This window comes from Cyrtonyx montezumae, unplaced genomic scaffold (genome assembly GCF_038088225.1).
Source record: "Cyrtonyx montezumae isolate F1298 unplaced genomic scaffold, pur_monq_1.0 scaffold_44, whole genome shotgun sequence".
Taxonomy (NCBI): Eukaryota; Metazoa; Chordata; class Aves; order Galliformes; family Odontophoridae; genus Cyrtonyx; species Cyrtonyx montezumae.
This window is the reverse complement of record NW_027072050.1, coordinates 818,168-843,009: the sequence shown is the minus strand read 5'-3', so window position 1 is coordinate 843,009 and position 24,842 is coordinate 818,168. Positions and strand designations below refer to the sequence as shown.

General features: G+C 41.4%; 1 protein-coding gene across 7 annotated transcripts in view; it reads left to right on the top strand.

Annotated features, from left to right (window-relative positions):
• RANBP3 (RAN binding protein 3) overlaps positions 1 to 23,997 on the top strand; it is a 40,734-nt gene extending 16,737 nt beyond the window's left edge. For 2 of the 7 annotated variants that reach the window (XM_065747382.1, XM_065747379.1), the window contains 15 exons: positions 3,073 to 3,109; positions 3,188 to 3,274; positions 9,364 to 9,435; positions 10,565 to 10,630; positions 12,554 to 12,646; positions 13,555 to 13,658; positions 15,551 to 15,670; positions 16,243 to 16,346; positions 18,402 to 18,480; positions 19,329 to 19,431; positions 19,956 to 20,080; positions 20,637 to 20,757; positions 21,374 to 21,516; positions 22,009 to 22,189; positions 22,761 to 23,997. In XM_065747382.1, the coding sequence (XP_065603454.1) occupies positions 3,073 to 3,109; positions 3,188 to 3,274; positions 9,364 to 9,435; positions 10,565 to 10,630; positions 12,554 to 12,646; positions 13,555 to 13,658; positions 15,551 to 15,670; positions 16,243 to 16,346; positions 18,402 to 18,480; positions 19,329 to 19,431; positions 19,956 to 20,080; positions 20,637 to 20,757; positions 21,374 to 21,516; positions 22,009 to 22,189; positions 22,761 to 22,804 (1,479 nt within the window). In that variant the 3' untranslated portion in view covers positions 22,805 to 23,997. The remainder of the gene's footprint in view (positions 1 to 3,072; positions 3,110 to 3,187; positions 3,275 to 9,363; positions 9,436 to 10,564; positions 10,631 to 12,553; positions 12,647 to 13,554; positions 13,659 to 15,550; positions 15,671 to 16,242; positions 16,347 to 18,401; positions 18,481 to 19,328; positions 19,432 to 19,955; positions 20,081 to 20,636; positions 20,758 to 21,373; positions 21,517 to 22,008; positions 22,190 to 22,760) is intronic. The other 5 variants (XM_065747385.1, XM_065747384.1, XM_065747383.1 and 2 more) reach the window with 3 other exon arrangements.
• The last annotated feature ends 845 nt before the right edge of the window (positions 23,998 to 24,842 follow it).

Sequence of the window (24,842 nt, the reverse complement as noted above, 5' to 3'; positions counted from 1 at the left end):
GTGAGCCATGGTTTGGTGAGCCTGGTGCAGGTGTGTCATTCCTCATTGTGACTTCACATACTGGGTGTGTTTCATAGGATTCTGCCCATGAAGGCTACTCCACATGAGGATGTGTGCTTTTCCTTGCCCAAGAGAAGAGCTTTTTAGCCCAATCCATAATGAATAGTCCTCACAAGGTACCAAACAACTGGAAGAAACAGAAGATGCCAAACTTAAAGTTGGTGTGGGTTCATGTCTATTAGTCTGTTGCACCTGCAGTGTGTGTGATGGCCCAGAAACAGTGTGAGGAAGCAGTGGGTGTAAGGGTACAGTAATGGCACTGTAATGGTACACTTCAGCACGTGCTGGTTAATCTGCATTCACTTCCACTCTTAAAAGACAGTTGGGTGCCTTTAGGAAAGGTAATTTGGATAATTAAAAATGTGTCAAAGCTGCAGGAGCTGCTATTGAGAAATAATTGTAACTTTTCTATAGCTGGATTTGTAGAAGTGGGGGGAGAAGGAGTAAAGAAGTTCTTACATGGAGGAGCAAACTGGGGGTCAAATTGAGGCTTTACTGGTTTCTCTCACCACTTCTAATTTCCAAGAGCTGAATGGAAGGAAGCTTGAATTGCCATAATACTTCTGTACGAGGTCAGGTGGTTCTGGCTTTCTGTTATGTAGCTTGTGTGTGTAAAAACAGTGCTGTGAAGTCCACCTGATAGCCTGCAAAGGGAGGCCTGAAATGTGTCCCTGGGGCTGAGGTGTCCATAAGAGTGAGTGCCCACCTGGTGGGATGAGTGTTGCCTGCAAGATTTATTGTAACAGCAAAGGTGTGGTGTGTGGGGCATGTCTTTTGCTGGAAGCTAAATATTCAGAAATAATAATTGAAAAGTGTTCTTCAACAGCACTGTAAACTCTGCCTGTTCTCTTTCATTCAAAACTAGGAAATCCAGTCTGGATATCTGAAAGAAGGCTCTGAAAGACAGGAGTTCTAGCAATGAGGCAGACAAGAATGGGGGTCTTTGGTCTGTCCATGCATGGGGGTCAGCCTAAAAGATTGAGATTTCTTTTTCTTCCCTGATCTTTAAATTCCAAAGTCTACAAAAGATGTTTCTTTTTCTGGTTGGAGTTATTAGCAAACTGCCCTTAATTTTCCAGGTAGTAATCATTTGGTAAGGATGGGAGGTAGCACACAGAGTGATCTACTTGCTGAGCTCACTAGGGAAGAAAATACATTTGAGACAGTGGGAAGGGCCTTACCTGTGCAGCAGCTGTTCTGCCAGAGGCTACAGGGTTGGTTTGGGATGCTGATGCTGCTTTTACACTAAAGTGTCAGCATGTCTATTTGTGCTTGCACTGGTTAATAAAATAACGTGTACAGTTTGTGCTGTATGGGGTTGTCTTTTCTGGGGAGCATTGCATACTATATTTTCAATCCTTGGGTATCATTTAACAGTTTTGGAAGGTTTTGGAATTCAGGGGAAGAGTCTTGATTTTAGAGGAGCTTCGCATGTACGGATCTGCAGTTTGATGCAGATTGCTGGTGTATCTGATTGTTCTTTCTGTATAAAAACTTTTTTCTGACTTTGAATACTGAGTGCTGGAAGATGATATTGTGGAATTTTAGCTTTATCTTTCAGGGAAGTAGTGTTTATTGACAACAGGTATGCCTAATAAAGCCTTATTTCAGTAATGTGGATTACTTTGACTTATGTGGGGATGGTCTGGATCACAAAACACAGTATTACTGCATTGGACTGACAGAGGAGTGTTGGAATCATAGAATCACAAGGTTGGAAAGGGCCTACAGGATCATAGAGTCCAACCTTCCACCCATTCCCATTGCTACTATAAGCTGCTAAACCGTATCCTCACCCAGATGCCTCTTGAACATTGCCAGGGATGGTGACTCCCTCACCTCCCTGTGCAGGACATCCCAGTACATGACCACTCGCTGAGTGAACGTTTTTTCTTGTGTCTGATCTAAACCTCCCCGGTACACTTGTGGCCATTTCCTTGGGTCCTGTTTGCTGCCTGGGAGAAGAGGCCAAATCCTCCTCACCACAGCCTCCCTCCAGGAAGTTGTAGAGCGCACTGAGCTCTCCCCTGAGCCTCCTCTTCTCCACACTGAACAATCCCAGCTCCCTCAGCCACTCCTCATAGCCCTGTGCTCCAGACCCCTCACCAGTTTTGCTGTCCTTCTCTGGAGGTGTTCCAGGGCCTCACTGTCTCACTGGTAGTGTGGGGCCCAAATCTATGGGAAAACTATTCCTAAAACAGCAAATAGCTTTTAATTCCTCACTGAGATGTCAAAGACTTGTGACTGGGATGCTGGTGAAGTTGCTATACTCTTCTTTTTAACTTGAAACAAAGCTGTATTGCATAGATGAAAGTGAAAGTATGTGGATAGGAGTTGTAATAAAAATGTGGTGGTGCTGCTCCAGTCACCTGCAGCACATGGAGCCTGTCATGGGTGGATCTGCAGGAGGAGGGAAAATGACATGAGCTAGGCAAATAGGGGAACTGATACAGAAATCCTCGTAGGATTTGATAACTTTCTTCAAATATCTAATATTGTGGTAACAGGCGGCCTGTGATGCTGCCTATTTTTCCTTCTGGTTTTCTGTGGGAATGTCCATTGCTAATTCCTATCAAAGCATCATAGGGTGTTTTGAAGAATGTCTCTCCAGCACAAGTGTTTTGTTGAGGGAACCGATATCAGCTACATTAATTAGAAAAAAATGCTTTGGTATGAACTCCCAAATAACATCTTCAGGGTGAGCAGTTTGGGTTTGGTCAAAGCTAATTTTAAAATTATCATTTTCAGTACATAACTGATGATCACTGCGTAGTCTCTGCTTAGAATATTAATGCTTGGTTTTTAATTTTTATGTATCTCTCGTAAATGTTCTGAATTAATGTTGTTTGTCATGCATAGATGAAATTCCACATGCATATGTGGGAATCAGTGTTTTTCCTTGAATGTATGTTGTTGACAGTAAAGGAAATCTTTGGTTAAAGCATTTCTAAGTACCTTCAAATGTCTGTAGTTTTTAGTATCTGATTTATTGTCCCTGTCCTCTGATTTCAGAGATCAGCAGATGGATCGAGTCCAGAAGATGGAGATGGTAAGAAATTTGATTGTGAACTTAAAAACAGTTAGGTGTCATTTTGGGATTCAATGTTTTCCCTATTTTTTTCTACAGAATCTGATCGGGAGGATGGGAACTACTGTCCACCTGTAAAGCGTGAGAGAACTTCATCCTTAACGCAGTTCCCTCCTTCTCAGTCAGGTAAATGTTTTTACAGTATTGCTGTATGAGAGGTGGGTTTCCTATTTCTGCTTCTCTCAGCCACATCACCAGTCTTATTACTGCCTGCTTTGCTTTACCTTGGATGACCGCAGCAGCCGTGTACTCTGGTTTCCTTATGGTCTGTGATGGCAAATGTAATCAAGCCCAAAGGATTTTTATGCACAAACTTGAATGTATTTATTCACATGCATCATAGTTTGAGCTTCTAATTTTATGCTGTTCAGTGGAGGACTTTACCAGCAATGAGATCACCTCTTAGAAAGTTTACATAAATGCTGTATCTTCCTTAGTTACTGTGCTGCCAGGCAAAACTTAATCTCAGCTTGTGCTTGAGTTCCCTTCATCAGTTCCTATTCTCCCTTTCCTCCTCAAGTGGAGAGAATTCAGTGCATTTCAACAGTGCTCTCATGCAGCACATGCAAGAGATGCAAGTAACTATAAAGGGCACAGATCGATTCTTGTAATTCATATACACCAGAGTGGTCTCGTGTGATACCTGTGTTCATCCATGAAAAACTTTCTCAAATTTATTCCTTCTCTCTCCACAAAAAATATCCAGTTGAGGGTTGCTTAAACTGGGATACTGTGGTGCTTAAGGAAGGCCTAGGGACTTCAGTCCTTCATTAGTCATCTTGGCTGGGAAGGTAGATGGGAAAACAGTGAAAGAGGGAATATTAAAAATAATTCCTCTAACCGACAGTATGTTCAGTGTAATTAAAAGGCATACTCTTGTCTTTTAATTGTAAAGATACAGGTGGCTATAGATATTTTTTAATACAGTTGCTGTTAGGCTCTGGACTAGTGCGTTCTCATTTTGTATTACTAGTGCTATCACAGGAAGGATTTTGAGGTTTTTTATGTGCAGTTGAGCTGTTTTCAAGGTGCAGTCCAGTTAATTGAGTACTTTGCGAGGGCCGAGTGTGGCTACTACATGTTCTCATCATTCTTAAAAGAACACTGCACAAAACCAATAGTTTTTATTGTCTACAGATTTTTCTGTTAGAAGAACAGATTGTGTATAGATCTGGAGGAGCTTCCTTATTGGACCTTATAATTCTAGCTTCCCTGTCATCGTTACCAGTTTTAGTCTATGGTGCCTTTTTCTTATGAGATTTAGAGATTAGAATCTCAAAAGATATTTTGTGTAAGGGCAGCATTTTTTAAGGAGGAAGACGATTTCTTTGTGTGGTTGAGTACTGGATATTCTAAGAATTCTGCATTACTTCTCAGCAGCTGTGTTGGTGTTCAGCATCTTGCCTGGTGTTCTTGGACTGTTCCTTTCTTCCCTGTTTCTCTTGTTCTTTTCCAGTGTATGTGGTTTTCAAGAAGTGACAGATACGGTTAGGCTTTAAGTATTGTTAATAATATTCAGTGATTTTATTTACAGGAACATCTTTTACTTTCTAAGCCTCTATCTCTTTCTTTGAGGGGGGTGGGGAGGATACACAGATGTATTTAAGTGAACTCTGAATCGTATTTTAATCTTAAGGCAGACTATGACTATAAAAAGAGAAAAGGTGGAATTAAAGGCAAGAAGTGAACATGGGAGACCAAAAACAAGTAAAACTTAAATACAGAAGGTAAATGCCACATCATTTAGTATGACACCTCTGAGTTTCTTTTTTTTTCAATGTGCTTAAGCAAGCTTATTCCATAGCTTCTTAAAAGCAAAGAGAGCTGATAGTGATAAATAGATGATAAATTCAACCTCATTCAAGATGAGATGACAAGAAAGCCCTAATCACTTCCTCCAATTCCCCAGCAAGAGGTGGAAAAAGACTGTTCTTTGCTTGTTCCTTGCAAACTTTTCTTTTTGCTTTTCTGTTTATTTTTATACTTAAGTGTTACATCTACCAATGTTTCCGTGTACTCACCTCTTTTTGTGTATTGTTTGTCATCCCTGGTCAGTTCAAACAGCTCTTGCCTCTTCTGTGAGCAGATCCAAGCTTAGGTCTTCTTGACCTGTGGAATTTGACCTTCTCTGCTATTTTCATGCTGAGCATTGTTCCATACCAGCTTTTAAAGCTGAGTTTATTTTTCTTCCATTTCAGAATGCTTCCCTACACCACTGAGAAGTTTTCCCCTCTCTTTCTTCCAAGGGCCATTTCCCTAATCTCCTAAGATTCTTCACTCTTTTTCCTATTCTTTCATGACTTGCTTTGTGAAACAGTTTAGGTCATGTTCTAGCTGTAGAAAGTTTCAAAGGTGCTATTTTCTTCTGTCGGGCTCCCAGAATCTGCTATATGTGTGTTCTGCCTCAATGTTCTGTCTATGAATGCAACCTCATTTCATTGTGTTACTCAGAGTGTAACTTAAAAGTTGATATCCCTTGTTTACTGTTTAGAACTTGTGAACTGTCTCATTCCTCTCAAGTCTCTGTTTCTGTAGTGATAAATACTCAGAAGCATTTGCAAATGTACTGCTCACTACAGAAGCAGCCTACTTCTTCATACTTTGATAGAGAAACCACTTCAACATCTTTTACATAGCTACTATTTTATGCATTTTTAGAGGTAGGTTAGAAGTAGCTGCTGCTATGGTACTGACGTGGTGTTGGTATAACATGAGATTTGTTAAGACTCTTTTGGGGAGTGATGTTTTTATGTTGACCTGATACTTTGTGCTTTATTGTGTGAGGCTCAGTTGTAATGCCTGACCATTGCACAGTTGTATCATAAGTTGTCTCATAGCTGTGTAATTCCTAATCATCTTCTTTTAACTGTCTCATGCTGTTTGGTAGGTAAGGTTTGATTTCAGTTTTCATTTTGACCCAGTTAGCCACCTACCAGTGGCCTTCAGCTTGCTCTCCTTCACAGGAAAATGCTTGTGAAGGTGGGTTGGCATCCTGTTGTGAAAGCACTTGAAATGACTTATGACTTCTTAGTTGCAACCCATCAGCGAGAGGCTGTGGCCCTTGGACTTGAAGCACATCTTCAGTATATGTCACAAAAGCACATGGGCTTATTCTGGTGATCGTTTTGTGCACTGCAGAAGCAGGAATGCAGCAGCTTGCCTCTGAGGTTGATTTAGGGATCACTTGTTCCTTGACTAGACACTTCAGGGCACTCTACCTGATTGAATGATGAGACTTGCTACTCAGATGACAGTGTTTGTCTAGCTGATTAGCCCTAGAGATCTTAGTAAATTTTAGAATTACCACTTTCATAACCTTATTTGTAATTAGCTAAAATTAGTTTGTCTTCTGTTGTCAACTCAGGAGTCTTTCTTGGCTTGTAGTGACCAGACAGGTGACAATTAGCCTCTTGTGCCTCTCTTTTGAGGAGATGCTGCCATGTATTGCAAGTGCATTTTAATTTTGTGCTGAATCACCTAGAAGCACTGATTGACCAGCTTAGGTGGAAGGCTCAAACTCTAAAAAGATGCTGACATTGGAAGATGTAGCCAATAAGTATTGGCAATCATTAAAGTCATTAATCATGTGCTTGACAGCTCTAGCAGGGTGTATGAGTGTCTGTGAAGTCTGCTGTCATGTCCATGGAAGTAAATACAGTGCTCCAACAGTAATGACTCCTACACATGCTGCCCAGGGCAGCATACTTCACTCAGTATGGCCCAAGCAAGCCAGTAGATTGGACAGCTATGAGTGAAGTGATGACTGGCTCTAACTTGAAACTTAAGATGTATTACCCAGATACAGCCTGGGCTTGTGTTGTTCTGCAGCTGTGAGAGATGAATTTCTTTCATGGACTGTTGATTTTTCTTGTTCTGTTTTGTCTGGGCTAACAGTGTAAAAAAAATCTTTACCAAAGTGCTTTGAACTTTGCTGTTGTGCATTACTGATGACTGTGATTTGGCATGGTTCCTCTGTGGACACACTGTTTCAGGTTTGTGGGGTTTTTACAGTTTGGCTCAGTCTTACAAGGAGTTTAAGAAATGATGGAAAGTGTCCCAAGTTTAAAAATATACCACTGTAAACATGTGCATGGAAATCTGGTACGCTGCCTCGTGAAGGCATGCCCTTAAATAGCCAAGGAGAACTTGATATAAAAGTCTGTCCAGCCTTTGAAACTGCTGTTGTGCAGTCCTGCTCATGAGCAGACCTCGCAGTTGCTGTGAGGTGTTTAGTGACTCCTGGTTCTGTTGGTGAGATGGCATTACTCCTTTTCAGAAGATCATTATTTTTTGTAGATGGCAATTTCACATTTGGGATGTAGAGGCTTTCTAAGAGCTTGTGGACTTCTTTCTTTGTCTAAGGCATATTTAACGCAGCACATTGAAGTAACTGCTGACTTGGAGAATTATATAATCATATAAGATTTGAATTGGAAGGGACCTCTAAAGTTACAACCTCACTGCCATGGGCTGGGGCAACTTCCCCTAGATCAGGTTGCCCAAAACCTCATCCATCCTGGCCATGAGCATCTCCAAGGATGGGGCATCCCTAGCTTCTCTGGGAAGCCTGAGCCTCACCAAGCTCTAAGTGAATAATTTCTTCCTAACATCTTATCTAAACGACTTTTTTTTTTTACGTTTAAAACCATTACTCTTATCCTGTCATGATGATAGCTGAGAGAGTCCCACCCAGCTTTCCTGCAGGGCCCTTTAGATACTGGAAAGCCTCTGTGAGGTTTCTGGAGTGACCATCCATCCAGATCCTTATCTGCCATGCAGCCCATCTGTTAAGGCAGTGTCTTTCTACTTTAGACACCAGGATGTTGTGTGTGGATGAGAGGTAGATGACATTTCTTGCTTTTATCCACAAGTACTGTGGTCCAGTTATTGCTGGCTTTGCTGAGGGCAAATCTTGCCTGACAACTGCAGTGGCCATGTTGGCTGTCATCAGTCATGTTGTTTTCCATGTGCTTTAACATGGAAGGAGAATCTGCTTCACCATCTTGCTGGACACAGGCCAGTAGTTTTCTAGGACTTCCTTTTTTACCTTTCTGAAAGCAGGGATTATGTTTCCTCCTTCCCAGACACTTGGAACTTCCCTGGACTGCCTCAGCTTCTCAAACAGAATGGAGAGTGGCTCAGCATCTTCATCTGCCAGAAAACTCAGGGCACTTGGGTGCATATCATCAGGTCCTATGAACCTGAATACATTCACATTCCTTGGATGGTCTCAAATCTTGATTTTTGTCCAACAGAAGGTAGTTCTTTGTTCTCCCAGTCCATGCCTTTGCCTTCTGTGGACTGTGTACTGTGGCTAGAACATGTGCTGGTGAAGACCGAGGCAGAGAAGTCTGAGTACATCAGCCTTCTTTGTATCCCAAGTAACCAGATCTCCTTCCTATTTCTTTCTGGAGAGGACCCATATGAGAGAAAGCGATGGCACAGAGCAGTCATGACTTGGAAATTCTTTCCACTCATGGATTATCAGCTTGGGTTCTGTTTCCAGGTCCTGTAGGTTGTGCTGTGATAGAAGATCTTTGAGATCCGCTTCAGCAGTTGGCTGTTATTTCTTCTTTCACATCTCAGATTATCTCAGAAAGGAACATTTGAAGCCTATGACTTTGAACGGATGCATCTGATCAGTTAGTTACAGCTGGTATTAATGTATTTCTTACTTGGTATGCAGTTGTTATTAAGGGATCATTAGAATTGCCCACAAAGTTAGGGCTCAAGTAGACTGGGTGATTGACAAGGTTTGTTAAAATGAAGCAGTTAGTGTTTGCTAGTTATCTACCTGTTTATGAATGCTATGCTGTCAGTCTTAAGCCTTTTGAAGAGCCCAGGTGGTAATTTTCACTATTTATTGGATATTGCAAATACAGCTGAAAGGAAAGGCTTTCTGAAGTATTGTGTGTAATTGTATTTAATATTCTACCTCTTAATTTCTAATTCAGGGTACAATTCAAACTAGGAACGCTGTCACACTGTCTTCCCTTCTGAAGTTTGTATTTCTGGAGGAACTAAGTTGTGAGGAACTGCTTATTTTTGTAGCTGTAATGTTATTCTAGTGTAGAAAGAGACAAAACAAAAACCAAAGTAAAGCAATTGACCAGAAAAACTGTTTGATTTGCATCTCAGTAAGTTTGGAAAGGGAGCTTATAATCAAGAACGATATACCCAGCTTCTCTTTATTTTTTTTTTTTACTTGACAACAGTAACAAAGAACAATGTCTTTATGCCATCAAGCTTCTGTGAACCTTCTGCAGGCAATTCTGACTCAGAACCGGGTGAGTTTTCTTGTTTTTTCCCTTATTTTTCCTCAGCAAACTGCTGAGTATCACAATTCAGAATACTCTGACACTTCCTAAACCAAGGCCTATGAGGAGCATGGAAGAGCGCTTTTGGTCTTCCAACTTTTTATCTTACTTGCTTCATTGCTTTTTCTCGTGCTTGCTGGAGTTAACAGCAAGTATCAAAACTCCATAAATGCTTTGGAAGTGGTGGAGTGCAACATGATTCTATTCCCATCTGTTAATCTCAAGATAAAAACTTCAGGGATGTGTCATTTTTTTTGACCCAAGGTTCTTTTTCTTTGATGGCAAAGTTAAATCATCCATAGCCTATGGCTGTGACTTTGAACTGTGACTTCTGAACCCTGTGTTCACACTGCTGCTTATTGTGATCACACCTGTTCCATCTGCTTGTATTGGTGCCACTGTTTTCATCTGGTACATTGGTTGAGGATAATGAAGTGCAGTGGGGTGCTGAGATGGTTGTCTAATTCTGTGCACAGCTGCTATACCTCTTAAAGATAGCATTTAACGATTATATCTTTCATGTTTTGGGGTGGAATTGATTTTGTAATAGTTGAGGTTTTGATTTTTTTTTCAAATGCAGGTATTTTATCTAAATGCCTTAATTCCTACAGTTGGACTTTTTGAAGTTTTTTTTACCTTGAGACTATGAAGTCATAAGTTGGCAGCTAATGCGATTAAGGCATGAAATTAAACTATTCTTACTTAGCTTGTGATATTTAACAGTTTGTGCTTGTTAGCATCTGTCATGCTTTTGATTGTCATTCTTTTTGTTAAGATTCTTACTTAAATCTCTTTTAGGAGGAACTCCATTGCACTTGTGATAATGCTGTTTTGTATTTCTTCTGAAAACCAATTTTGAGTATTTATCCTTGAACAACTTGTTTCTTTCTTAACATACGTGTATTGTGATGATTGCTGGGGATGCCAGCTTCACCTGGAGGAGGGGATCTTGTTTGGAAATCTCATTATGACTTTGCATATTTATAAGACTTGTGGCTTGTTACAAGGGAAAAGCATGAGCACTTCAAGACTGTCTTAAAAGTAGGCTGTACCTGTTGTATTTTACATCTGTCTTTATAATTCTGTATTTTGCTTCTAGAGGAGAAGAGTAGTGGATTCCGGCTAAAACCACCGATCCTTATTCATGGTCAAGCTCCTAGTGCAGGTAAGTTCAATGTTTTCTGCAGAAGTAGGATGAAACCATAGTAGTTCCGGCATTTTTTTGATGTATTTTGGAGTCTTCAGACACATTGTAATTGGAATGTGGCAAAACCTGTGCATAAACACATTGGAGCTTTGACTTGGATCGATCATGCATTTCTGAAATGCCTCTGCTTACCATGCTTTGTCTCACTTGTAGTCCTTGGTTGTGTGAACTTTGTTCCTTTAGTATCAAACTGGCACAAAAGGTTTACTTCAGGAGTGCTGAAAAAGTTCGTATCTGTTAGCATGCCTGCCTCTTCCTTTCCTTTCTCTGGTCTTTGAATATAGCACAGTTGTAGTTTTCTTTATGACAGAGAGGGACCTCAACAGACTTGAAAGGTGGGCCCAGCTGAACCTAATGAGGTTCAACACAGCAAAGTGCAAGGTTTTGCACTTGGGTCTGAGGAATCCCAGGCATCTATAGACACTGGAAGGAGTGGTCCTTGAGAGCAGCCCTGCAGAGAAGGACATGGGGGTCCTGATGGATGAAAAACTTAACATGAGCCAGCCTTTCAGTACTTAAAATGGGTGTCTATAAACAGGAAGGGAGTAAACCCTTTGAAAGGGTAGATAACAGCAGGACAAGAGAATATAGTTTTAAGTTGAGAGAAGGAAGATTTAGGTTGGATGTCAGGGGAAGTTCTTTATGATGAGAGTGGTGAGGTGCTGGAATGGGCTGCCTGGAGAGGTTGTGATGCCCTGTCCCTAGACGTGTTCAAGGCCAGATTGGATGGGGCCTGGGCAGCCTGGTCTAGTATTAAATAGGGAGGTTGGTGGCCCTGTGTGTGGCAGGGGTGGTTAGAGATTCATGATCCTTGAGGTCTCTTCCTACCCAGGCCATTCTGTGACAGCTGTTCTGCTATGTGGCTGTACTCTGAGCTTCAACTTACTCAGCTTAGACCTTGCTAGTATAGTAAGGACATAAATACAACAGCTATGGGAATTCAAGGATAGAAAACTGATTTTGGTAGTGGAAGTAAATATTTGTAATGTATATGGTATGTATATGTTCTCAGGAAGTGTAGTAAATCAAAATACATAGATCAAATGTTCTTATAAAAAGCTGATGTATGAATGCTTGAACATAAAATAGCAAATGCAACTTCTGGGGATGGGAGGCCTGAAACAGAGCTAGTTACAAATATTATAATTTTTACAGGTAGCTTTTGTTGCAGTATCTTAATGGATTAAGGCCTAAATTTGATTTTTTTTTTTGTTTTTTGTCTTTCTTATTATTGAAGAAATCTGAATTTTTTTTGAAATTGCCATAGCCTTCTAGAGTTGATATCAAGATAAATTTTTAGGCTGTTTTATGTTGTGTGCCTTTTTTTCTAATCTGAGCTGAGTTAAAGGGTTGTAGAGCTCTTTGTCTTCCTACAGCAAACTGGAGAGGCCAAGTTAAGTAAAAACCTGAAAAGGTTGTTAAATGAAATAACATGCTAATTTATTGTGCTGTCCATGCACTTAATCATATGAAGAATGAAAAAATTAACCTGGAAGTGACTTAATTGAAGGGGGAACGGGAGACTTGGAAAATATAGCAGGTAATACTTAGTGAATAGATAAGTCTGGTTTGTTTTCATACATTTTCAGCTTTTATTTCCGGGTCAGTACCATAAAATCTCTGTCTACTCTTCTGGGTAAGCTAGAGAATATATTCAGAAACCGGAAAGAAAAGGGTTTTCTTCTCTGTGTAGGACTAACTCTTTCTTCTAGGTGGGATGAGGCACGGGGAAGAAGGAGGTTGAAAGCTTTTTTTAAATTAAGTGTTCCATTCCATGTTTTGTTGGAAGCACTTATAGAGAAAATTATGTATTTTTTTCAACTTAATCTCTTTGTAGTTAATCTCTTTGTAGTTATTGAAAAAAAACTTTTCCACTTGCAGGTCTCCCAAGCCAGAAACCGAAGGAACAGCAGCGAAGTGTGCTCCGTCCTGCAGTCCTGCAGGCACCACAGCCAAAAGCTTTCTCACAGATGGGTAAATAATGCTTTTGGTTTCTGGAATACAACAGAAGAACAAAAATACTAAATATGTTCTGTGCAGCTCTCTGATTTTGCTCAGCAGCCCCCTCTGTTTTTCTAGGTTTCTTCTTTCTGAAAAGAAACGTCTTATATGTTAAGTGTGTCTGTGTTACATAAAAGGTAACACAACCAAGCCTTCAGTTTTTGTGTGGGTGATAATCTGGCATTGCCAGGCCCTGAACTTCGTAGTCCATTGCTTGAATTTTGAAATGAAACTAACTTCTAGGAGTATGGATTTGCAATGTCAAGTGACAGCACTGGCTGTTAAATAATAAGCTACTGCTTCTATGGTAGAGTTGCACTAACTGTGAAGTGATGTGTAACACCTCCATCATCTGCAGATGCCAACAGGCTGAGAAACATTCTGAAGTGGTGGATCTGAGATGGGCTGTGCATTGTTAGCTTGCTCATGTTGGTTGTTTAATGTATTATGGAAGCTAATATAGCTAATAGAATTGGGCACGATGGATTCTACAGAAGACTTAATACTGGAGTACAGATTTACAGTAGGAGTTAATTCGTGTGTAGCTAGATCAGCCCAAAGAGGAGCCCTGAAGTACTAGATTTGGAGGGGTTTACTTGTTTGCAGCTATATGTGTTGAAGCCCATGCAGTATTTCTATGGACTGACGTTTTGCTGACCTGTTTTATGCACATGGAATTTTGTTACTGCAGAGAGAGTTCCTGAATTGCTGTCTTCATGCCTCTGCATCACAAACCTGTCCTGCAACTGAGTAGCTGCCATTGCTGTGTTTCGTGTATTTAAAACAAAACAGCACGCCATTTGCAATAGGGAACTGTTACTTCCTTTAAGATACTCTGAATGTCTAGAAAAGTAATGTCGGCTTCTTGTTTCTTGTTGCAGTGCTGAGCAGTGGGACCAATGGTGTAAATATCTCACCAGATTCTGCAGCGACATCAGAATCACTAACTAGTGCAACGCTGAAGAGCTCTGACTCAGAAGAGAAGGTGAGTTGGAGAAGGATTTAAAGGACAGTCAATTTATCAGAACTCAAATATTTTCTGAATAGAACCTATGAATGTAAGTGCGGTTCCATCAGTAATGATTCTCTTACCTATCTGTATTATGTACTTCAGAAGTAATAGTAGGTTTTGTACTGTACCAGTAGTATGCTTTTATTTGCTACATCAAGAAGTGTAGCAAAAACTTGATGAATTCAGATACCTTAGACAGACTTTTTTCCAGTGTTATCTTTAAAACCAGACCAGAGAGATGTACTTGTTGGGTGGAATTTTAATGTGGATTGAAGATGGCTGAACTGTTGAGCTTCAAAGGTATCGGTCTGGTTTGAAATCTGATGAATGGCTGATTGTAAAAACCCCAAAGGAACACCTCTGGCAGAGGTTGGCACTATCTCATGTTTGTGTGAAGAACTTGGCAAGGTGGAGTGAATCTTATTGAGTTTTTGAGACAGCAGTCAACAGTCAGGTGGGGGTAAATGGTCAGTATGTTGGAACGTGGGGCCATTGAGGGATCTCAGCAGGTAAGAAAACCAGACTGGGAAAAATGAATCAGAAGTGAACAAAGCCCTTCATCTAGGTGAGTTGGACTCATGCATCATAAGGATAAAAGATTGGTTACAAAACAGCTGTACAGACAAAGGTTTAGAGATCTGGCTGTTACAGAAATGTTGTTGATACAAGTTAGTAAGTGCAGAGCTTATTAGCAGATCCTGTTGGTAACATGAACTTTAAGGTTAGTGGCATTTATTTTGGAGAAAGAGAAAAAGGAAGACCTCCCATCCAGGGAAACAAGTGATGGTTTTCCCCAGCAAGACTCTTCCCCTGGGCATTCTTGCCAGCAGATCAGCTAGTATCCTCTTAATTATTTTTGTGTAGCTATATTTCTTTCATGAAGACATGCTCAAACTTCCTACTTTTCTGATAGTGTCAGCATTTGAAATTTTTTGCATGAATACTGTTGGGTCCTCTAATGTAAACCAAAAGCTCTAGAGCTGTACAATTGGAAAATGGGAGAAGGAGAAGGTGATTCCCATGCAGTTGCACAAATACAGAAGTGCAGATAAAGACCTTCAGCACTACAAAAGGCTCAAGAACTATAGTATCCTATGAAACAGTGATACTCAAGTATGAATGAGTGATACATACCTTATTACAAAGAATGTGCTGAGCTGCTTCACTAAGACTGTAGTCATTAGGTGAAGAAAAGGGATAATTCCCTTCTTGCTGCTTGGTGGGCTGTATCAGGAGTGGCATGCATGTAGCTAGGGGATGCTGGTATGAGCAGAATGCTTACAAACCACCAAGGAGATTATTGACTGAGGCATGTAGTATCTGACAGGATGAAAAGCTGGTTGTGTTCTGCTTGGGTAAAAGATGAAATTTTCTCAACTGTGTAGTGTGAGGTTGTAGCAAAACAGGATGAGAGTTGTAAGTGCCCATTAAAAAATAAAATAAAATTTGGAGGCAGCAGGCATGGGGAAGGGGGTTCCAATTATGTGGTAGGGTGAGAGCATTCAGACATTGAAACTGGCCATTGCCATCCTGAGATTTGTATTTAAACTTGCTGTACAAGGTCCTAGGCAGCCAGCAGAGGATGACTTTGAAGTGGATACTGCTTTGAGCTGTTTTGGACCAAATGGTGTTTAGAAATCCCTTAACTGTGAATGTCTTATGTGATTCCTTGAAAAAGATTGAGTAAAACCAGGTTTTTTCCAAATGTAAAACTTGCCTTGTAGCTCTGAAGGTGTGACTGGCTTGTTAGGGCAAATGGCTGTCGCTTGCCCTATCACAGCATTCTTCCTTTTTTTTTTTTTTTTTGCTTGAAGAGAACAGTTTTAATCATTAATCAGGCTCAGGTTTTCAATTTCTTTCTTCAGGCAGGAGAATGTCAGAAAAAAGAGTCCAACAGTACTTCAGATGATGACAGTGGTGAGAAGACGGAGCTAAATGCACAGCAAGCATTTGTATTCGGGCAAAACTTAAGAGATAGAGTGAAGGTAAATACATACATTATCTTGATTGAGTTGATGTATTTATGTGAGGATAAAACATAGTGGACTTTATCATTTGTAGGTATGCTGTTAAGTTTTTCAAAACCATTATTTAATGGATTTAAAACCACTGTGATGTGTGCTAAGCCAGCAGCTATGTGCTGTTTCAAAACTGGACTTCCAGTTATTTAATAAACTCACATTATTGCTGTAAGTAGTAACATCTACTGCAGTCATGGTATCTGAAGATCAGCACAGTACAGTATTTTCATAATGAAGTTGCGTTGCGCTGCTAAGATGCTCCAATGCAACCAAGATTTCACAGAAAAGGTAAGACAAGAAAATCAGGGCAGAATGAGCTCAGACCTGAGCATGAAGTACTTGGGTTGGATCTCCTTGTAATACAGGTTTGTACAGTTTTCCTAGCATAATAGAAGAAAAAGTATAGTAGCGGTACACAGGCTTATCTTATCTTATGGTTAGAAGTCTTTGTGGAAGAGCTCTTTCCTAGGGGGAAATAAAGAGCTGAAAATTGTGGTTTATAGTTAAAGTTGTCATAATAAATATTATTTTTGTAGCTAGGAGATGAAAGTGATGAAACTGCTGATGTGCAGAATGCTGGCCTTCCAACATCAGACACACCTTCTGCAACAAACTATTTCCTACAGTACATCAGTTCCAGGTGAGACTACAGGGAATCCTATAGGATAGTTACTCATTTTGTGTTCAGTTGTGTGTTTTTGCTCTTTTTTGGATGCAGGGCTTAACTGGGTCAGTGGAAACCCAGGCTTCTGAATAACGGTGGTAGCAAACCTCAGATTTTTTTAATGGATTATTTTTGTTTGTAATTCGTTTCTGTTCTGTTGATTGTGATTACACAGAACAGCTCCTTCTGTTGATGTGTTCATAACATGATCTCAGCTGTGCACATTGGATGTCTCTCCTTATGGGAGCCTCCAGGATGTTTTCTTCCTACTTGTTTCTGCAGTTAGATCTGCAATTAGATCTGTGATTGGAAGATCTAAGGATTGCCTCATTAGTTTTTTGGTTTTTTTTCCAGCCGTCTTTTTCCCAAACCTTGTGCAATGGCAAATATAGAGCCTTGTTTATTCCCTTAAAATACTTGAAAATGTACTGATCAGTGGTGTGGACTTCCCTAAGAGCGTGCAACAGACTTTAAGCCATCACTGAAGTGTTTAGGCCTGACAGCCTTTGTGTGCCTACAGTACTTGTGTAGTAACTTTGAGAGCCTTCTTGTTATGCGTGGAATGTTACAGGTAATAGTACTGCCAGTTGCTCTGTGTGTGTGTATACATACATACATAGCAAAAGTATCAAAGAAAAGTTGTTTTCTCAGGGTGTGTTGTCTTTGATGCTCTTAAATCTCTGTAGGTATGCTGGTTGCTTAAGAGTTACTTGGAATGGTTGCATCTGTGAGTGCAATATGGGAGAGAAGAGTGCAAAGAAGAATGGCTTGTTCATGATGCTGAGCTCTTCAGAGTAATGCAGAAGGGTCCATGTGTCTGGGCAGAAGGTCTTTGGAAGACTTTCTGATAAGTCAGTGTGTCAAAAGAGATTTGGTGGAGGTATGCATGAACTGAGTCAGCCAAGAGAAAGTATGTAGATTTTCTGTGTACAGCAATAGGCTGTACTGACAATCATCTGAACTGACAGTCATCACTTAGGATAAAACACCTTGATGTTGGTGTTGCTTTGTGACAGTGTTGGCTCTGTAGTGGTCAGAAAATCAAGTAGTGTTATGAAGGGCAGAATTTGTTCTTGTACAGAGTTGTCAGTTGATGTAATTACTTGAAGAGTCCAGGGAAGGGCACAGTGTGTTAGAGCTCCCCGTCTTTTCTCCTGGGAGAACCTGAGATGAAGATTGCTTCAGGCCGTGCAATATCTGTACAAAAGCATTGGTGTGTTCTTGCCTTGCCTCTGTTTTTGAGTTTTTAAGATGCTGTTGTTCTCCTATGTGACTATCATCACAAAGCAGGTGTGAGGAACTTGCTTTGCAGTTTAGTCCTGGTTGAAGTTTTCATAAAGACATGCTGGGCAGGTAGAGAACATTGAGTAACTGTGCATGCCATGCCAGTGTCTGACCAGAAACAGAATTCTTTTAAAGTGGAGACAGTTTCTAATATGTGACTTTTAACTATCTGTATCTTTCAACCTGCATAACCTCCTCTGGCATATCTTGAGTTAGTCTTCACTAGGGAAGATTTACTTATAGGAAGTCAGTTGCCAGAAACATTTGAGTTTACCTTTTTTTTGTTTAAGCCAACAAAGTTTTGAAATCAGAACCTATTCCAGTAAAACCTATTTAAGATGGCAAGGCAGGAGGGCAGGCAGATAACACAGATAAAAAGCAGTTATTGATTGGGGGGAAGAGACCTTTCTGTTGCCCTTCTTAAGCAGAATTTAAAATCCACTGATAAAAATATCAAGTGGGGAGGTTGCTCTTTCTGTGAGGGAGATTTAACAGCTGAGACTTGGTACTGAGACTTCTTGAGAAAGCTGTAATATTGCAGCTCATCTAATGAAAGACATTACTCATCCCTGCTGCCCCTGCCACAGTCGTGACACTGCAGGTCTTTCTTTCAGCTCTTTCCCCTGACTGTCTCTGAAGATTGACCTGAGAACGTGTAGTAGTTTGCTCTGCTCACTTTCAGAATAATTTTATCAGTAGAGGATACATGCATTTGATTGACTTACAGAATTTTTTTTTCCCCTCCAGTATAGAGAACTCTACAAACAGTGCAGATGCATCGAGCAACAAGTTTGTTTTTGGACAGAACATGAGTGAGCGAGTCCTAGTGAGTATCCACTGCTTGTGAAACGTTGCCATCTTCTGTGCAGCTTCTGCTATGGGTTCTCACTCAGGAAACGTGAGGACTTGTAGTTACATCTCTCACTGGAGTGCAGATTCTTTTCACTGTTTTCTGTGTTGGTAACTGATTGAAATCTGGAGGTGTTATCATGAGCTGCTGTCTGTAGCTGCAGTGCTGTCCCTGATTTCCCTGCCAAGCAGCACCAGTGTAAGGAGATGTCCCATCTTCTCTGTGGTGCATATGGTTCTTAAATCCAAGCGCTTCAAATATATCACAGCTTGCTTCTTTGCAATGCCTTCTTCAGTATAAAAAAAATGAAGATGTTAACTCTCCTCCAAACAGACAAAAATTCAGTTACATGGCTCCTCAAAAGATAGGATTTCCCATCCAGCAGGAGTTCTTAGCTCAACTGTTTTCAGACCTCAGGTGTAATTTGTAGTGCTTTATTGTTTTGCTTCTTTGTTATGCTGCTGCAAAAGGAAAGCACTTCACGCTGTTCATTCATGGCTCTCACCATTTGAGCAGGGAGAGGTTGAGCTCAGTGTGTCTCAAGTAGAATGAAAATTGGTTTGCTTTCTTTGAACAGAACCTCAAAGCAAGGGTTGAACTTTGGTTTCAGTTGGAGAGAAAACAATTTGAGTTGTTTTCTAGGTCAGGCTCCATCCAATTCCTTGGCCTGGGGTAGTAGTGTAGCTCTTAATGTTTAAAGCAGTGTTGTCAGTGGGGTTCTTCTTGTGTGTATTTTATAAATAGTGCCATCCCGCAGTAGTTTGTCACTAGTCTTTTACAAAACTAAGATTAGTTTATGCTTTTCTCCTCTGTTTTTGTGATAGAGTCCTCCAAAATCAAACGAAGGTAGCACAGAGAGTAATAAGGAGAATGCAGCTACAGAGTCTGGGTCAGAATCATCTTCTCAGGAAGCCACACCAGAGAAAGGTAAAAACCAAAGCAATGTTTTAGGAATGGTAGTTAAGCCTCAGTTGTTTGGGTTTTTTTTTTTAAGGTTGCTATAATTGTTGAATCTAACCAGGGAGAGAGCCTTTTGGGGTGGGGGTTGACATATTGGATGCTATAGATTCTTTGTCTTTAATGTATAATATACAGGCTGTGCTCTCTTTCATTGGTTTTCTGCAGCAATGTGTTCAGCAATGAAAGCAGCAAGTATGAGCAGAGCAGATACTTTGGACCTACACAGCATAGCAGAAATGAGGCAAACTATTTTTAACAAAACCCCATTGTACTTCTAGTAACTGAACAGTTGAATCAGATGCGTGTTGTGTAGGTGCACCAAATGTGGTGTTAGAACTGAGAACTGTTTGCTAGATTCCAGACTTCTGGGACTCTTTACAGTTCTGTTGCCATCTTCTGTGATTTTCTCTGAATTTGGATATGCCTGTGAGACCCTTAGAAGCACTGCATAATATATTGTTCTCAAAATAAACTTTCAAAATGTTGTTCAGCTAATAATATTTCAGAGTCCCTGGCAGAGTCTGCAGCAGCCTATACAAAAGCAACAGCAAGGAAGTGTTTGCTTGCAAAGGTTGAAGTGATTACTGGGGAGGAAGCAGAAAGCAATGTTTTACAGGTAAGAAACTAGTGCAGAGGATCTGTGAGTTTGTGGGGATGACTGAGTGTCCAGGGAATGCACACCACCCCATTCCCAACTGCTCAGCCACCTTTTCCATCTCTGACATGCTTTCCTGTGTTACAGTGCAGGTTTGGGATATTTATTGTTGGATCCATACTCAGTTCTTCATTTCTTCCTTCCAAATGAATCTCAGCATTTGGGCAGTCTAGTCAGATTTTAAGCACGTTTGCTGTATATCAGTTCAACTTATGATAGCTTTGTACAAGAATGTCTGTTTTCTCAGACCACATAAGTTATAATATATAACAGTAGCAAGATGGGAGCAGGGCAAGAAGAAGGGAGCATTCTTTAAGAATATCTACCTTCACTTAATAAAAACCTTACCATATCAGCATAATTTGAGATCTATTGCAAAAGACACAATGACATGTCTTATGAACAGTTCAAATTCCCAGTATGAAATTAGATTGAAGCAGTTTTATATTTCATATTTAGCCATCTATTTGGTCAAAACCAATTAGCCACTGTGCCACAGAGGTGTTTTCTGTTACAGATACAGTGCAAGCTGTTTGTGTTTGATAAAAACTCTCAGTCTTGGGTGGAAAGAGGTCGAGGGCTTCTGAGACTCAATGACATGGCTTCAACGGATGATGGGACGTTACAGTCTCGACTGGGTAAGAGAAACCAGGGAAGTGAGTTACTGGGTGATAGCTGCATTGTTCCATAGGAATGCTTCAATGACACACAGTAGTGTCTTTGTTTTAGCAGCTCAGAATGAAGTTTGGACCTTTTCTCTTGTTTTATGACCATTTAGTCCAAGGAAGGTTTTCCTGTCTTCCTGTTGTTACAAATGCATTCTGCTTGCTTACTTTTTTCTGCTGAAAGTGATCTCTGCTTACCAAGCTAACTATTTGACTAGGAAATTCATGGCAGTATTCAGATGTGAGCTTTCTGTTCTTTGAGACTGAATGCCTTTAGGGGGAGGGTCTTTCTGAATGGTGCATGGTGGTTCAGGCTGGCAGGAATGTGCATTAACCTGGGATCATCAACTCAGATCTGTCCACTGAACTTTGAGCTCATGTATGAGACTTAGGACATGTCTAAAGACATTTGGCCCAATAATCTTTGTGACTGCTGAGATGGATGAAGGATATTGATGAGATTCCCTTGATAATCTTTGTGTGAGACCTAAGTGTTTGCCACAGCCTTGCTCCCCCAGAAGGCCATCCTGGCTGCACTGAGCTCCCAGTTGCCTTTTTCCACCTAACACATCTCATCTGTTTGCATTAGTGATGAGGACTCAGGGGAGCCTCAGGTTAATCCTAAACACCAAGCTCTGGGCTCAGATGCAGATTGACAAAGCCAGTGAGAAGAGCATCCGGATCACCGCCATGGATACAGAGGACCAGGGGGTTAAAGTCTTTCTTATATCAGTGAGTACAGTTGTCATTTACACCATGGTATCCCTACTCAAGTAGGCACTGCTTATATTGCAATTGAAGTATGTTTTTGCAGTTGTGGATGTGATAGATGTAAATTACAAGTTGGGGAGTGTGGGAGCAATGTGTGATGAAATAAAGTAACCTTCTCGCTAAATTCGAGCTAGCTTGGGGTGATGGTGATAGCAGTTATGGGAAGGAATTCACTGATGTGAAAACTGAGCTTCATCGTACACAGAAGGAAATTCTCTCAAATAGATAATAATGTTCACAGAGTACTTTGACAACTCTAAAATCATAAAGCTGTAAAGTGCCCATCTGCTTTTGAGAGGAAAAGAACATATGGGAAAGCTATGTGACAAAACTGAGGAGTAGGACTTACTGTGAAAACTGAAATTTGGCCTTACTGTGGTGTATTGAATAATGCATGATTCTGTTGTAAGTCCTTGCACTTCTTTTCTTGTTTCTGAATACTGAAAACCACAGGCGAGCTCTAAAGACACAGGGCAGCTGTATGCTGCATTGCACCACCGGATCTTGGCTTTGAGGAGCAGAGTGGAACAAGAGCAGGAGGTCAAGAATGTAGCACCAGAGCCAGAAGTAACACAGTCAAATGAGGAGGACAGCGATGATGACGTCCTTGCACCTTCAGGATCAGTGGGAAGTGGTAAGCAAGAGAGACATGCCATAAACCACCAGGAGCCAAATGTCACCACTGATTGCTGGGTGGAGTGCTGTCTGCAAAGCAGGAGGCTCCCAAAGAGGAATGGGAAGACTAGAACTCTTCGTTGTATGAAAAGAGGGCATAGCTTAAAGGAGCACTGCTTAGTGGTTTGTGGAAGGCTTCCTTCTCCTGACTTTGGGCCATCTGTACTTCATTTTCCTATGGACTAGTAGTCCCTTTTTCCAAGATCAGCATTCCATGCTGGTTCACTGCAGAAGAAACAGTTATAAAGCAGAATTTGGTATGAAGGGGAAAAAATGTGTGAGCTTAGAGAGGAGGGAAACAGAGCTTGTAGGCTCTGGGTGCTCCTGGGATCCCAAAGCCAGATTGGTCAAGAGCATAACATTCTGCAGTGCGTGGAACTTAATCAGCAGAGGAAATGTAAACTGAGGGGAGGGAAGCTTACACTCTCATCTGTCATTGAAATGTTACCTGTGAGGCAGCATGGGCTTCTCCAGTGGGGTCTCAGTGTGAGTCAAGGAACAAAGTGTGTGACAGCTCCTTTCTGTTTCAGGTCCCAGTGATGAGCGTGACGGGCAGAACGCCGGCAGCACATAGCAGACGTGAGCCCCCTGCTTGCAAGGCTGCTACAAACACCATCTTGCAGGCGTCTCTCTGGACCCCCCCAGGCCAGCTCTTGTTTCAGGCAGTGTTGAAGGCTCCAGGACTTAAGAACTGTGCATCCCCATTCTGTTGGTTTGGTTTTTCAGTCTGGATCAGTAGATTCCACACACACACAAAACAGCAGACTTGGAAACTACCTGAATATGGTTTGGGACATGAGAAAGCTCATCATATTGATGAGCCAAAAAAAAAAACCACAAACAAAACCAAACACTTCCCCTCTTCCTTGTAATTGAGATGGCACATTACAGCTTGTCACGGCTTTTCATTGGGACCTTGTGACTGTTTCTTCAGTAGTTCATGTTTTGCAGGCCTCTGAGATGGAACTTTCCAACGTGGTTCCAACGGGAATTTGGCTTTTTTAACCCCAGTTTCTCCCATTAGAGTCTCTGCCACCTGCAGGGAGAGCATATCCCTGTGCCCACGGACTGCCCTCCTGGCTCTGTGCTCCTCTGGGACTGCAGATGGGGCAGCTGGCATGGTCTGCTGAATGCCAAGGTAGGTGGTGGGCAGTGCCCTGTCAGCAGAGAGGAGCAGCACATTGTGATTCACCAGAGAAGCTTCTTTTTTTTTTTTTTTTTTCAAACATTGTTAATAAGAGACTCTGAAGTCCACAGGGCGTTTTGCTAACTCTTCTTTCTTCCCATTTCATCATTATTTGGGGGGTTTATATTGTGGTGATGTTTATTTTTTATTTTAGTTTTTTCAATAAGATGCTCTTGTGTGTTGAGGAAGTGAAACCATTGTTTTGTACTGTTCTTTTCTGTTACTATTTAAGGAAGAGCTAAGCCACACTATATAATAGGTGTTGCATACAGGTTTTTCTTAGCAAATTGTTTCTGTGGCTGCAGTGAGGTGCAGGGAGGCATTCAGGTGGCACTGTCAGCAAGGTGGGTGAGCAAACACCTGTTGGCCCTCTGGAGAATGAATGAGGCTCATGTGATGAGCTTGCTCAGCCAATAAAATGAACCCATTGCAAAGCAGCTCTCATTTAATGGCTTGATTCAACAAGCCATGTAAGCACTTGCCTGACTGAACTACATGTGAACCATCTTACTGAGGTCAATGCAACTCCTCCTGCTTTGAGCCGAGTACGTTTTTAATGATGCTGAATTAACAGCCTTAATTAGAAAATTAACTTTTAACCCCTCCTGCCCCTCCCCCCCTTCCTGAAGTCTTGCAGCATGAAGAAAAAGGTGACATTGCCGGCTTTGAGCAATTTGGGCTGAAGGATGTTGTGTTCTGTTCCACCCCAATAAAAGCCAGAATGTGTTGCCCTGTGTGTAATTCTGAGGTGCTCCTGCTGTAAGTGGGACTCACATGTGCTCAGGTGCTCTTTCCCTGTGGGATGGGAAGTTGGGTGGCCTCTTCTCCCAGCAGTATAGGAAGGCAACCATCTCCTTTCTACAAACACATTACAGGTGTGATAACGTGCTGTCTCCTTGCTCCCTGTCTTAGCAGTGCCCCATACTGTTGCCCTCATTGGTAATGCAAGATGTCATTAAACTGACTTCTCTCTGCGTGCTGCTTCTCCCCTTGTTCTTTGGTCTCCTAAGGGCTTATGGGGCAGTTAAAGGACACCTATAGGAGGGTTATAGGAGTGCTGTGGGCCACATCCACACCTGGGGTGGGAGCTGATGTCCCCCTACAAAGTGTGGCTGATCATGGCACCTTTATAGTCCTGTGTACTCATATTGCCACTCAGTTCCTGTACAATCACCCCATGGTGCAGCTGTGCATCTGCACCTTCCAGCTCTGCTGTGGGCCCCCATATCCCTCCAGGACTATGTAACCACCTTGCAGCACCCTATGACAGAGCACCTAGCACCCCTCAGCGTGGGCAGAAGTGTAGGGCCAAGCTGGAGAAGGTAATGTGGGGAATGGGGGGGGCTGAAAGGCACAGATCCCCAGTTGTGCCATGGTGTGGCTGTACAGGAACTGAGTGGCAATATGGGCACACAGACTGAGGGTG